The 14,027-nt window shown below is 40.8% G+C and overlaps 1 protein-coding gene across 1 annotated transcript in view; it reads right to left on the reverse strand.

Moving 5' to 3' along the window:
* specc1 (sperm antigen with calponin homology and coiled-coil domains 1) overlaps positions 1-14,027 on the reverse strand; it is a 185,509-nt gene that overhangs the window by 11,134 nt on the left and 160,348 nt on the right. The window contains 3 exon segments of the mRNA XM_052097994.1: positions 11,380-11,439; positions 12,119-12,220; positions 12,222-12,236. Coding sequence (XP_051953954.1) covers positions 11,380-11,439; positions 12,119-12,220; positions 12,222-12,236 — 177 coding nt within the window.

The following is a 14,027-nucleotide window of genomic DNA, read 5'->3' on the forward strand; positions in this document are numbered from 1 at the left end:
GCACACTCTCGAGAGTTACTATGCACACACAGAGACCAGGTGCTCCGGCACCTCAGCCACTTGGGGCTTCAGGTCAACTGGGAAAAGAGCAAGCTCACTCCGGTTCAGAGCATCTCTTTTCTCGGGCTGGAGTTAGACTCAGTCTCAATGACAGCATGTCTCACGAGCGAGCGTGCTCAGTCGGTGCTGGATTGCCTCGCTTCCTTCAAGCCAGGCACAGTGGTCCCTCTAAAACTTTTCCAGAGGCTCCTGGGGCATATGGAGTCCCGAGACAAGCATGGCACCAAGGCACGCATTGGGTAAGGATCACCCCCGCCTGCCTCAAAACACTCCGACCCTGGACAGACCTCTGCTTTTTACGGGCAGGAGTGCCCCTGCAGCAGGTGTCCCGATGTGTTCTGGTCACAACCGACGCCTCCCGGTCCGGGTGGGGTGCCGTGTGCAGCGGGCACGCAGGACTCAAGTCGCTGCGTGCCACTCACATCCCTGGCAAGCTCAACGTCGTAGCGGACACGCTATCACGACAACGCCTGCCCGGCGGGGAGTGGAGGCTTCAACCCCAGTCGGTCCAGCTGATTTGGGAACGGTTTGGCAAGGCCCAGGTAGACCTGTTCGCCTCCCAGGAAACCTCCCACTGCCCGCTCTGGTACGCCCTAACAGAGGCTCCCCTCGGGACAGACGCGCTGGCACACAGCTGGCCCTCGGGGCTGCGCAAGTACGCATTTCCCCCAGTGAGCCTTCTTGCACCGGTGCTGTGCAAGGTCAGGGAGGACGAGGAGCAAATCACGCTAGTGGCCCCTACTGGCCCACTTGGACTTGGTTCTCGGAAATCAGGCTTCTCGTGACAGCTCGTCCCTGGCGAATTCCCCTGAGAAAGGACCTCCTCTCTCAGGGACAGGGCATGCTCTGGCACCCGCACCCAGACCTCTGGAACCTCCACGTCTGGTCCCTGGACAGGATGCGGAAGAGCTAGCTGGCTTACCGGCGACCGTTGTGAATACAATCAACCAAGCCAGAGCCCCCTCTACCAGGCACCTTTACGCCCTAAAGTGGCGCTTGTTCAGCAGATTGGTGTTCTTCCGAACTGAAGACCGCAGAGATGCTTGCGATCAAGTCAGTGCTCCTGTTCCTACAGGAGAGGCTGGACGGGAGGCTGTCCCCGTCCACCCTCAAGGTGTATGTTGCCGCCATTGCCGCCCACCATGATCCTGTAGACGGCAAGTCTTTGGGTAAGCACGACCTGATCCTCAGGTTCCTGAGAGGCGCCCGGAGGTTGAATCCCTCCCGGCCAGGCCTAGTTCCCTCCTGGGATCTCTCGGTAGTCTTGGCAAGACTCCAGAGACCTCCCTTCAAGCCGCTTGAATCAATTGGACTCAGGGCCCTCTCTCTTAAGACGGCCCTGCTGATCGCCTTCGCCTCTATCAAGAGGGTCGGGGGACCTGCAAGCGTTCTCTGTCAGCGACACTTGCCTGGAGTTCGGTCCGGCGGATACGTCTGTGATCCTAAGACCGCGACCGGGCTATGTGCCCAAGGTTCCTACCACACCATTCCGAGATCAGGTAGTGAACCTGCAAGCGCTGCCCCGGGAGGAGGCCCTTTCATTGCTATGTCCAGTGCCCGCCCTGCGCATTTACCTGGACCGCACACAGAGCACCAGACGCTCTGAGCAGCTCTTTGTCTGCTTTGGGGGACGGCAGAAAGGGAATGCCGTCTCCAAACAGACGCTCGCCCACTGGGTTGTTGATGCCATCACACTGGCTTATCACACCCAGGCCGTGGCCCTACCCTTGCAGGTCCGAGCTCACTCAACAAGGGGTGTTGCGTCCTCGTGGGCACTGGCCAAGGGCACCTCCCTAGCAGACATCTGTAGAGCCGCGGGTTGGGCAACACCCAGCGCCACGAGGTTTTACAACCTCGCGTTGAGTCGGTTGTGTCTCGTGTTTTGTCAGGTCCGAGCCCGTGAGAACTTCGGTAACACGTAGACTGACCGGCCAGGTGGATCGCTATGCTCAGCGCCCTTTCCTGACGTCAAGGTTAAGTAGTCGCCTTTTTTCCCAGGGCCTCCACTCGAAGTCGGGACCCTGGAGGGGTCCGGAGGAACTTCGCCGACCCAAGCCACTGCGGGTACCCTGATGGCTACCCTGTACTGGTATAGGTGCTCCACAGGTAAGGCCTCCTGCTCGGACTCCCCTGTGTGTAATTCCACGGTTCTGTCCCCTTACGAGCAGACCCCCGTGTCTCCCTTAGGCAGTTACAGCTGCCCCAGTCACCGTGCTGTAGCAACTCCCCCCTTTCGAGGCTGGATCTACCACCACACCATACTTTCCACACGAGCCCTAAGACGGCCGTGTGACGTGTCTACCACTTTTCCTCCCCAAGAAAAAGGGCAGGTGTGGTCTCCGCAGGGTCTGGGTAAGACCTCTTCCCTATATGCGTGTAAGGGCCCCGGCCGTGATTGCTCTATGCGAGAAACATAGAGAGAATAGAGTCCCAGCCAGGCTGGCCCGTTCCCATGTTGGCAAACATCGCCTTGTTCCCCTCTCAGGGTAACTAGAAGGATCCCGATGTTCGTATGGGGCATTGGGGAAGGGTACGTGCAGCCAGGTACAGACGATGCGCGGCACTGGATGAATCCCTGCCCGCCTCTGTATCGGCAGTTCACGCATACGGTTCAGCACATGGCAAGATTGGAACGGGTCCCCTAGTGTCGCTTCTCCGACACAACGTGGAGAGAGCGACAGAGGGGAACGCTTGGTTACGTATGTAACCTCTGTTCCCCGAGGGAGGAACGACATGTTGTGTCTTTCCTCCGCCATGTCGCTGAACCGAGCCACTGTTGTGGCCGGACCATTTCGGCTCCTCAGAAAAATCCTGACTAAACTTTCAGTATTTGCCCCGCTTAAATACCATGTATCGCGGGGCGGGTATGCAAATACTGACTGCCAACTCTCATTGGCCCTTTTCAATAGGTCAGAGGTGAATATCGGCGCTCAAGAGAGACCCCTAGTGTCGCTTCTTCGACACAACGTGTCGTTCCCTCCCTCGGGGAACGGAGGTTACATACGTAACCAAACGTTATCTAAACTGACCATCATTTCATCGTCTATATCCTGTATTCAAACACGGTTTACACACTACATGCTGACATGGTACGTACAGATTTCAGCAAGCACACACAAATGTGGTTAAACTTGTTTTGTATTGTAACCCTGCAAGAGATTTTTGATAATAACTGATTGCGAGTCGACACAAAGGTAAAAAAAATAAAAATAAAATATTTACACATTTTTTTGTTTTGTTTTTATACTTATATTATATATTTTAGATGTTACCACTTGAAGAATTTATTTTTTAGGTTATCATATTTCAGTGTACAGTATTTGCCAGAGCATGGCTTGAAAGTGTAATGTTTTTTCTCAATCAGAAAAACTATCATTTTGACTAACCAGCCATTGTTGCAAGATTATTCAAAATGTTTCAAACAAAAAATAATACCATAAAATGCTAAAATATAATCAAGTCATTTTCCACTATATGAACAGAAGGAAGAATGCAATTTGAATCTTTTTTTATGTATATCTGTTTGCAGCACAAATATTACAGTACATTGTAATAAACAGCAACATTTCTCTAAATGTATTTCTTACTAAAACATTTTAAAGCATGCTATTTCCGTAAGCATTTTTAAGTGATGACGAGACAATGTTGAACACATTTATTGATACAGATCAGTTTTAAAAGAACTGATTGAGAGGAATATCTCAGCTCTATGGTCAATACAATGCAAGTGTATTGTGACCAGAACTTTGAAGCTCAAAATGCAAAAAAGGCAGCATAAAAGTAATACATATGACTCCAGTGGTTAAATCCATGTCTTCAGAAGCGATATACTAAGTGTGGGTGAGAAATGCTTTTTTACCACAAATCTCCACCTTAGACCAGCCCCAACCAGTAGGTGGCAATATTTAAATCCTTTTTTACCACAAATCTCCACCTTAGACCAGCCCCAACCAGTAGGTGGCAATATTTAAATCCTTTTTTACCACAAATCTCCACCTTAGACCAGCCCCAACCAGTATTTGGCAATATGAACAAAAAATGCAAACCGCCAAAAACGAATGAAAAAGAATGTGTAATGAAAGTGAACATTTATAGTACAAACCTAACTCCAAAAAGGTTGGGCGTGTAAAATGTAAGTAAAAATAGAATGCAATGATTTGCAAAGCTCATAAACCCATATTTTATTCACAGCATAACAGAAAAATATTTTACATGTTTAAACTGAGGAAATGTACCATTTTAAGGGAAAAATAAGGTAATTTTGAGGAATATTGTCCCATTTGTGTCGGATACAGCATTCTAGCTGCTCAAAAGTCCCGGGTCTTCTTTGTCATATTTTTCATTTTATGATGCACCAAATGTTTTCATTTGGTGAAAGGTCTGGACTGCAGGCAAGCTAGTTCAGCACCCGGACTCATATACTATGAAGCCATGCTATTGTAATAGATGGAGTATGCAGTTTAGCATTGTCTTGCTAAAATATGCAATGCCTTCCCTGAAAAAAACATTGTCTGGATGGAAGCATATGTTGCTCTAAAACCTGTACATACCTTTCAGCAGTGATGGTGCCTTTCCAGATGTGCAAGCTGCACATTCCATAGGCACTAATGCACCCTCATACCATCAGAGGTGCAGGCTTTTGAACTGAGCGCTGATAACAATCCGGATGGTCCCTCTCCTCTTTAGTCTGGAGGATGCAGTGTCCATGGTTTCCACAAAGAATTTCACATTTTGATTCATCTGACCACAGAACACTTTGCCTCAGTCCATTTTAAATGAGCTTTGGACCAGAGAAGATGGCAGCGTTTCTGTTCACATAAGGCTTCTTCTTTGCATGATAGAGCTTTAACCTGCATTTGTGGATGGCACGGCGAACTGTGTTCACAGACAATGAGTTCTTGAGGTGTTTCTGAGCCCATGCAGTGATTTCTTTTACAGAATCGTGCCTGTTTTTAATGCAGTGCCGTCTGAGGGTCCAATATTGATTTTTCGCCCTTGTCCCATGCACACAGAGATTTCTCCAGATTCTTTGAATCTTTTGATGATATTATGTACTGTAGATGATGAGATATTCAAAGTCTTCGCAATTTTACATTGAGGAACATTATTCTGAAATTGTTCGACAATTTGTAGATGCCGTTTTTCGTAGACTGTGCCTCTCTAAGATACACATTTTATACACAATCATGTTTCTGACCTGTTGCCAATTAACCCATTTAGTTGCAGAATGTTCCTCCATCTGTTTCTTTTTAGTAACACTTACATTTCCAGCCTTTTGTTGCCCCTGTCCAGTACATTTCCTCAGTTTAAACATTTGATATATTTTCTATGTTCTATTGTGAATGACGTATGGGTTTATGAGATTTGCAGGACTTAAATATTGATCTGTTTCTCCCCCACACCTATCATATCGCTTCTGAAGATATATAGATTACTTGGCTGCCTTTATGTCCTTTTTAGACTATCAAAGGTCACCTTTTACTTGCATCGTATGGACCTGCAGAGCTGAAATATTCTTCTAAAAAATCTTTGTTTGTGTTCTGCATAAGAAAGAAAGTCAAACATATCTGAAAATGTGAATGATGAGAGAATTTTCATCCTTTTACTAGACTTCAGCAATGGTTAAATGGGAAAATAACCAGTATCCTAAGTTTATTTTTAAACACATATCCATTGGTATACACATTTACTTATTATATAATTATTATTGTAATGTTGTTATTACTAAAACTGTGTATAAATGTGGTTATAAATAAAAGATTATTTAAATTGTTAGACCAGAAGCATCACAAGCTGGCTTTAATATAGCAGTCAGAAGTTAATTAAACATGCAACAAACAATATTCTTGGAAAATTGATTCAAACGTATGAAACGTAAGCTTCCAGTGTAGAAAGCATGTTTGATTATAATAGTATCTATTTGCTTTGATGCAATGGGATATGCTGACGCGTCTGGTGTAGACAGGGTGTAACGCTCTTATATGCGTAAGTGTTGACACAAGGAGGGAAACTGCCCTACTGCCAGTAACTTAATGGATAAATAAAAAGCTCATTAAAATCATTGCTTTATTCATGTCAGTTAATTTTATATAGTAGGGCAAGGAAAAACGATTATTTTTTAAATGATTAATCTAGCGATTATTTTTTCGATGCATCGATTAATCTAACGATTAATTTTCCCAGTCCGATTCGATTTTGATTCGATTATCTCCCCATTAATCGACTAATAGCAATTTATACATGTTGATTTACATATCTGAATGAAAAAAAAAATGAATTCCTTAACATTGCAATATATGTTTATTGTTCTTAAAATTCCAAAATAAAAGACTATACAAGTGCAAAGTAATGCATTCTTAGTCAGAGGTAGCATTCAATAAAACCTTGAAGCCTTGAAAACACATAGGCCACATTTTTTACTGAAAAAAAGTGCATCTTGTAATTCTTCTTTCAGAATAAAATAACAACTTGATGTCTAGCATTCAATAAAAAATAAAAAGGTCACCCAGCCTTTCTTAGATCTATTGAAAGAATACAGTAACTATTGTAAACTTGGGGGCTTTAAGCTAATACAGAAAGTGCTTTTCCAACAAAAAATAAATAATGAAAATAAACATTCAGAATTCAACATTTATGTTGAACATACTGAAAAAAAGCATCTTCATTCACATGCAAATAACAACTGACACTTTCCTTTCACCTTAAGAATACTGTGTGTGCGTGTGCGTGTGCCTGTGGGTGCGCGGCGCTTCTTCAGGTGCTGGTGCATTGCCGTGGTGCTAGAATGGAAGGCCACCTCCATTTTGCAAAGACGACATATCACGGAATTGTTTCCTTTAATTTAAAAGAATTCCTATACTTTAGAGGAACGAGTGCCTTGCACTTCTGAGCCATTCGTGTTGCTACTACTCTCCGGCGCCGCCGTCTTTGTTTTGGGTCTGACGAATCGACGCGCATATATTGTGTCGACGTATTTTTTTTGCGTTGTCCCAGCCCTATTATATAGCCAACAAAATATTATCGAACATGATTATTGTTGCTCAACCCAACTGGGAACACCTACTGTACCTATTTTATACCATGACTCACTAGTACCTTAAAGATTCTGTGTGGGGATTTTATGGAATACAATGTGTAAAATGATGCTACTACCAGAGAAATCACACCGGTCTTTGTGAGAGCCTTGGGGTCTGTAAATGGAAAACAAAAGTCAGCTCTCTGCACTCTGTGTATGCTGATATTGGGTTTGCAGACATATATTTGGAGGGTGGGGTTTTAGAGAGAGGGTTGTCTGGTTAAAGTTAGCCAGATGGTTTAACTGCTTGTCTGCAGGCGAACCAGGAAGTTGCACTCTGACAGACTGTTTTAACGCTGAGCCCTGGTTAATTTAAATGGAAGAGAGACAGCAGAGACACAGGTCATAGTGATAATTGACATTAGCAGGCCAGATTTCTGTGCTACTTTGCTTTAGCGTCCGGTATTTATTTTTCTAGGGAAGCACAGGACAGAGGTGTCAGGGGTTAGCTTGAACTGGTTGAAAGAAGACGGACAGTAAACTCACTTCCTACTGTAAAACTTGTTGACAGCAATGTACAATTTTGTACATTTCGTGATATCCTTTTTCCTCTAAACATTGATGTAAATGGCATTAGAGGATTGTGTTGTCTAAATTTGACTGATTTAGTCAGGCTTTTTCATTGCTACTCTGTAATTACTGAGGCTTAGAGTTTTTTCTTTCAGTCTTTCACAGAAATCTGGTGATTTTACATTTTACCAGTGTACACTTACTTCCCAAAAATGAATAGTGCACTTACCAAGCTCCTCTGATTTAACTGGGTATTCTAGATCGTATGTTTCCTCCAGGCTGGAAAAGTCACAAAGCCTAAACTCACAATGACAACAGCCAGAGGCACTGGATCTTGCAGATCTATACAATTTATAGGCATTGCATGTTAAACAGCCCAGATCAACACTCCATCTTTGCCTGAGTGTAACTTGCATTTAAGCTTTCTCAATGCAGATGCAACCTATGTGTATTTAAATGTGTACAAATTGCTCACAAGGAAAGTCGAAAGCTTATTTAGGTGCTGCTACGTGTCTGTTGTAATTGATATATTAACTCAGGAACATTTTCTTTTTATTCCTGCATCTTGTTTGTTTTTATATATTTAAAATTTAGATGAGTGGAATCTTGCTTACTGATCCGTATCCAACAAATTGGTTTATTGCTGATTAATGTAATCATTTAGAACTTGTAATGTAATCAATCTGAACTTGAGAAAAGGTGAATGAGAAATTGGCAGACACAATTTGCATGTCCCGCTGCCAGACATACGGGTAGAAAGGGAAGTGGGCGTGCTTCTGTCCATCAGGTTTTTGCACTGAGGAGCCGAGAATATGGTATGGCTGTTTAGAGTGGTAGGTCTAGTGTCGTGGCAAGGGGGACACAACATCTCGTTTCCTCCATTAGAGAATGGAGGTTACAACAGTAACCAAGACATTCCCCTTCTGTCACTCACTCGACGTTGTGTCGAAACCATGGCAAATTTAAAGATGACAGTTTATCATAAATGTATTTGAGAGCAAAAATGTTTTTAAGAGGTTGGCCAAATTTGAAGTCATAATTTTTAACACTTTTGTAACCGCTATGGCAAATGTTCGTGTTGGGGAGATCACATTTTCATAGATCATTCATGTCATAAAATCCTAAAAGAATATACAGTAAACCGCATGGTTGAACTTTCCACAAACTGTTACTATTTTAAGCATTTGTATGAATAATTGAGCAAAATAATTATTCTCATTGCAACATTGTCCTCAATTCATTCAATAATTATAAGTTATTTTTGCAAATATATTTAATAATGTTGAAGGGAATTCATGACCATACAACCTAGAACTCATGACATCTGTTTTTCTCTCTGCAGGGCCTGAGACTGATGGACCAACTTTAGTGCTTATAACCTCTAATTAATAATCACAGAATGAATGAAACTTTGCCTGTTATCAGACAACAGATGGTTTTGCCACTGCTTGATAAAGACAGCACAGCACATGGGTACGTTTTTGCAAATTGTTGAGCAAGTCCATATTAATTTGAACCTTTACAAAGTAAAACTTTCTGTAACTGGTGGTTTTCTAGCCATAAGATTGTCTTTTTTATTTTAGAGATCTCTACCAGAAAATGCAAGTGACCAACTCAAGAGGTAAGCTGTCATTTTCTTTAAAATACTGTTCTGAAACAGGAGGTGATTTTGGACTTCAGTGATTTCAGGTATCCATCCCACCCGGGTATGGTTCATTTTCTGCTCTGAAAACAGCATATGACTGCCTTAAAGCGATCAGATTATGTGAGTTTTAAGTAGTCCTTTTTATCTCTCTTTTCTTTTTATATCTATTTTTTGCCATTAACTTATACAATGTGATGGTTTAATACAATGTAATTTCTTTGTGTCATAGGTTTACAGTCACTTCCAGCTGTGTTCGGTGAGGATACTTCTCTCCACTCCTCCACTAAACATGTGAGTGATAAAGACTGAATTTGTGATCCATATCGAATTTTGGGGTTTCAATTATTTACTTGGGTTCATGCATAAACATTTTGCCCAGTCTCAAAATAAATAAATTAAATTAAATAAAAACCTTTCACACTTTATTTGACCTTTTCTTTTTTACATTGTGCAGGGCTCACTTACATTGTCCTAATATATTGAAAGACTGACTCTGAACCTAATTGTGTATTTCTATTCAGACAAGCGCTTGTTGGACCCCACATCCTCTTTACCAGCAGAGAGGGACGCCACTCAATTACACCAAAATACACAGTGATGGATGGTGAAGACATCATAGAGGCTTGTGCAGATATTTTAATGAAGCCTTCAGTTTAGTTTAGCCTTCATTATATCTATTTGTGTTTCCATGGGACTTTGCTCTTACTTGAAGGTTGTCAGTACGAAAGAAAAATACGAAAGAAAAATGTGTGGAGCAACGTGGGTCTGCTAATTCATTTGCATATGCATGTACTGTCTCTTTCACTTTATGCATTTGTTGATATATTTATTAATGTGAGTGACTTATGCATTTTGAATTATTCAATCACAATAATGCATTAATGTATACAACTAATGATTGCTGTAAAAGAAGCAATTTTTCATTTAAATAGAAAATAAACGTTCTTAATTGACACACATGTATTGATTTTATTTATATGGTTGTTTGGTTGGTTATATTTAATGTAAACCATAATTTAGATTATAATATTTTATAGGAGCAGATATAGAGAGGTAGAAAAATGGCATAAACGTGATTGCACTTGCATTGCTATGGCCAAGCTACAGTGTCTCTGTTCGCTCACTTAAACGCAGACACATCTAGCAATGCAAGGTCTATATCATGAGTAGTTACATTAAAAAATGTGTCAGATCGCAATTCATAACACAACGCAAGTGTGTGTTGTATATTCAGTGTTGTCATAGGGGCACTATAGTGGACATTAGTGTGAACTGTCCGCATCTACCATAACTTTTCTATTTTTTCTCATTACAGTAGTTAGTCAACTACTAACTACTTTTTTGTTTTGTTTGTTACCATCACTGTAATGTAACACACATTGTGTGCATTCAACAGGACTGGCTCAAGCGCTTGCATCTGTACTTTTGCATGTATTGATGTTATGTATTTGTTGATGTATTTATTAATGTAAATATGTATATATACAGTATTTTATTAATGAGTGATTTATGCATTTGGAATTATTTAATCACAATAATTTATTAATGTAGTCATCTAACAATTTTTTCAAAATGTTTAATTTAAATAGAAAATAAAAGTACTTAATTGACACATGTCTTTTATTTTTGTATTTGTTTATGTGTCTATATTTAAACCATAATTGAGGCTATAATGTTTTATAGGAGCAGAAATATAGAGCATCAAAAAGGTTCTTTATAGCACTATTGAGGTTCTAAATAGCAATTTCAAAAGAATGTTCTTTATGGAACCTTTAAGAAAGGGTTCTATTTAGCATCAAAATGGGTTCTGCTATTGTTACAAGCCGAAGAACCCATATTTGGTACTATTTAGAACCATTTTTCTTAAGAGTGTGTCGAAAATCATCAGTAACACAGCACACCTTTCCTTGGCAAGCTCCACAATTTGAGGTATAATTGTGGTATGTCCAAGAATATGTTATGCACAATTTAATTATTAATAATTGGGTTTAGGAGTTTTACAAATCTCTAATCCTAAATATGACTGATAATAGTGATGATTGCCTTTACAAGCAATAAAGTTAATATGTGTTTGCTACTGTACACTTACCAGAGACGGCTTGATGCCAATGCTTTCGGCTGCTTGGAAAGCCAGAGTGAGATTTCTCCCCTTTAGGGAAGAAAAAAACACAGCATTGCATTGATCAACATTGACCATCATAATATGATTTACAGTAGTGGAAACTGTTGTCTAATGCCTGTTTTTCAGGCAAACAGTCATCCTGAATTCTCCAGCTCCACTTGAGAGCACTCAAGAGCATGATGAAGCTGCCATACCATTCAGTAGCCTTGATATTCTCTACACACTAAAAGAGCCTTTGTGAATAATTCAAAAGCATAATGTACCATCTCTTCCTGTAATCACCATTATACTTATGGCTGCAATTTGTCACACAGCACTGAAGACCATGGCTCTATGCGTGTGCATATGTGATTGTGTGCATGTGTAATTGAATAAACACACAGAGAAGGCAGAGCAGCAGTTTATTTGTTATGTATGTTGTGTCCACATCTCTCTGTGTGCCATCTGTTTATGTATTCTGTCAACACTAATCTATAGAAGCCAGTAATTAATTACATCTGACAGGACAGTAGAGGTGAAGCCTTGACTGTTAACACGCTATGTTTGATCGCTAAATGTGCCGGGCACCAAAGATAGGGCGAGGCGACAGATCAAGCCTGCATAAACACACACACACACACACACACACACACACACACACACACACACACACACACACACACACACACACTTAATTAACTGCTGCTAATGACCTGTGTGTGAGCACCTTGTCTTTGCTTATGAGCTCCTGGTAAGGGATGTGTGCAGGAAGGTAGGTGTGCAGCAGAGCAAAGAATGCCAGGCCATCACTCTAACTGCTGCTGAAGTTTTGTAACATCTATATTCTACAAGGAGAGAGTGAAAGAGAAAACTTTTCAAGAACACATTAAATAAAAAATAAGTGGATCCAAGAATAAATTGACAATATATGGACAAAAAAATACTGATAGATTTCATAATTTGGTCATATTCCAATGCTTCATTTAAACACACTGTTATAACCTGATTAAGCAATTTTTCTGGTTTCCAGAAATCCAAATAAAACAGCTTGCATTTGTCAGTATCAATCGGAATTCTGTGTCAAAAAAGCACCATATTCTGAATATCCACTGTTCATTTATATATGTTTGAAATGATTGAAAAGAAACACATTTTTTGAGTGAGAAGAAAGGTCTTTTTTACAAACATTAAAATAACAGAACAAATCAACCTACGGACGAGTGAAAGCCCCATAAGTGTTTCATGACCAACCTGGTCTCATAGAATCACATTACTATACCTACATTTTTGCTAAATTATTTGATTCGTTGTAAGAATCATGGAATTTTCCTGCACTAGAGGCACTAAAACAACACTTAACTTCTATTCATTTTCATACAACTCAGGAGTAAAATGGCAGATTGTCAGTTCATAAACATTTCGCCCTGTTCCTCAATCGATGCTATCTTATGACATCAAAACACTTTCACTACAGGACATGACTTGCCTGGCAATCATTTTAACATTTGCATTACTTAACCAACTACATATACAAGCATTTGCAAGTGTAATCCAATCAAGCAGTAGCTCAAATGATAAAGCTTTGCACTTGTGATGCATTGGACTGGTGTATGAGTCCTGAAGATCACGTGATATGAAAGTGTCATAGAGGCATCACAAAATTTGCTTCAGAAATTGCATTTTTCAATTTCTTTGTCACAACTGGCTCATAAGCCATGACAAAGAGGGAGACAGGCACAGGTGTTTCCCATGAATATTAATGAGTCAAACCACTCCATTCACTGCCAATCTGCAAGAGTTCAGACAGAAAGAAAACAAAAAGACAATAAGGCCCAAAAAGGGTTGTAAAATTCTCATGTTTGTTTTTTCTACAGTCTGGTCTGACTGTGGAAACATTTTTGCTAAAATAAAATTGTGAGCCTCACTACATGTTTTGCTGCAGTGCCTAGTGAAACGTCCAGCAAGGGGCACCAAAAGCGAGTGAAATGACGTTATAATCAGACAAGTTTTTACAGGTGAAAATTAAAGCAAATGAGAGGTGAACAAAACAGCCATCCTTTACCCTTAAACAACAACTAAACCTAACTGATCATATCCTTAAAAAAATGACAATTAAGTTCACTTCAGAAACTCTACATGGAGCAGCTGATAGGTCAAACAGGTGCACCTCACCTGTTCACACCCAATCAGAAGCTTTTCCCTCCTGTCAAAATATATAAAGCTGCTACTCACCTCACGCAATACACAGGGAAATGGCTACAGCATTGTACAGTATGTGTAGCGGTCTCATCCTATGCAGTCTCCAACAGGATTAATATGCTGAATTGCTAGAATTCAAGTCCAGAATCCTGGAAGATTTGTTACCAGGAAAACATCTCTGCCATCCGAACTCAAGCTCCGCCTGAGACAATGAGTACCCATTACTGTTCGGTACATCTATCCTCCAGCTATAACATGAAACCTTGACACATCTTCAAACAACTATCCAGTAGTTACAGCAAGATGACAATGAAACAATTCATAGATTGTATCACTTGAAAATCATTTCATTACGGAGCCCTAAATCAAATGTTTAATATTTTCCACCAGATGGCACCATTTTTCTCATATTTGTCTATGGAGCAAATACATGCTTT

Source organism: Xyrauchen texanus, chromosome 3 (genome assembly GCF_025860055.1).
Source record: "Xyrauchen texanus isolate HMW12.3.18 chromosome 3, RBS_HiC_50CHRs, whole genome shotgun sequence".
NCBI lineage: Eukaryota > Metazoa > Chordata > Actinopteri > Cypriniformes > Catostomidae > Xyrauchen > Xyrauchen texanus.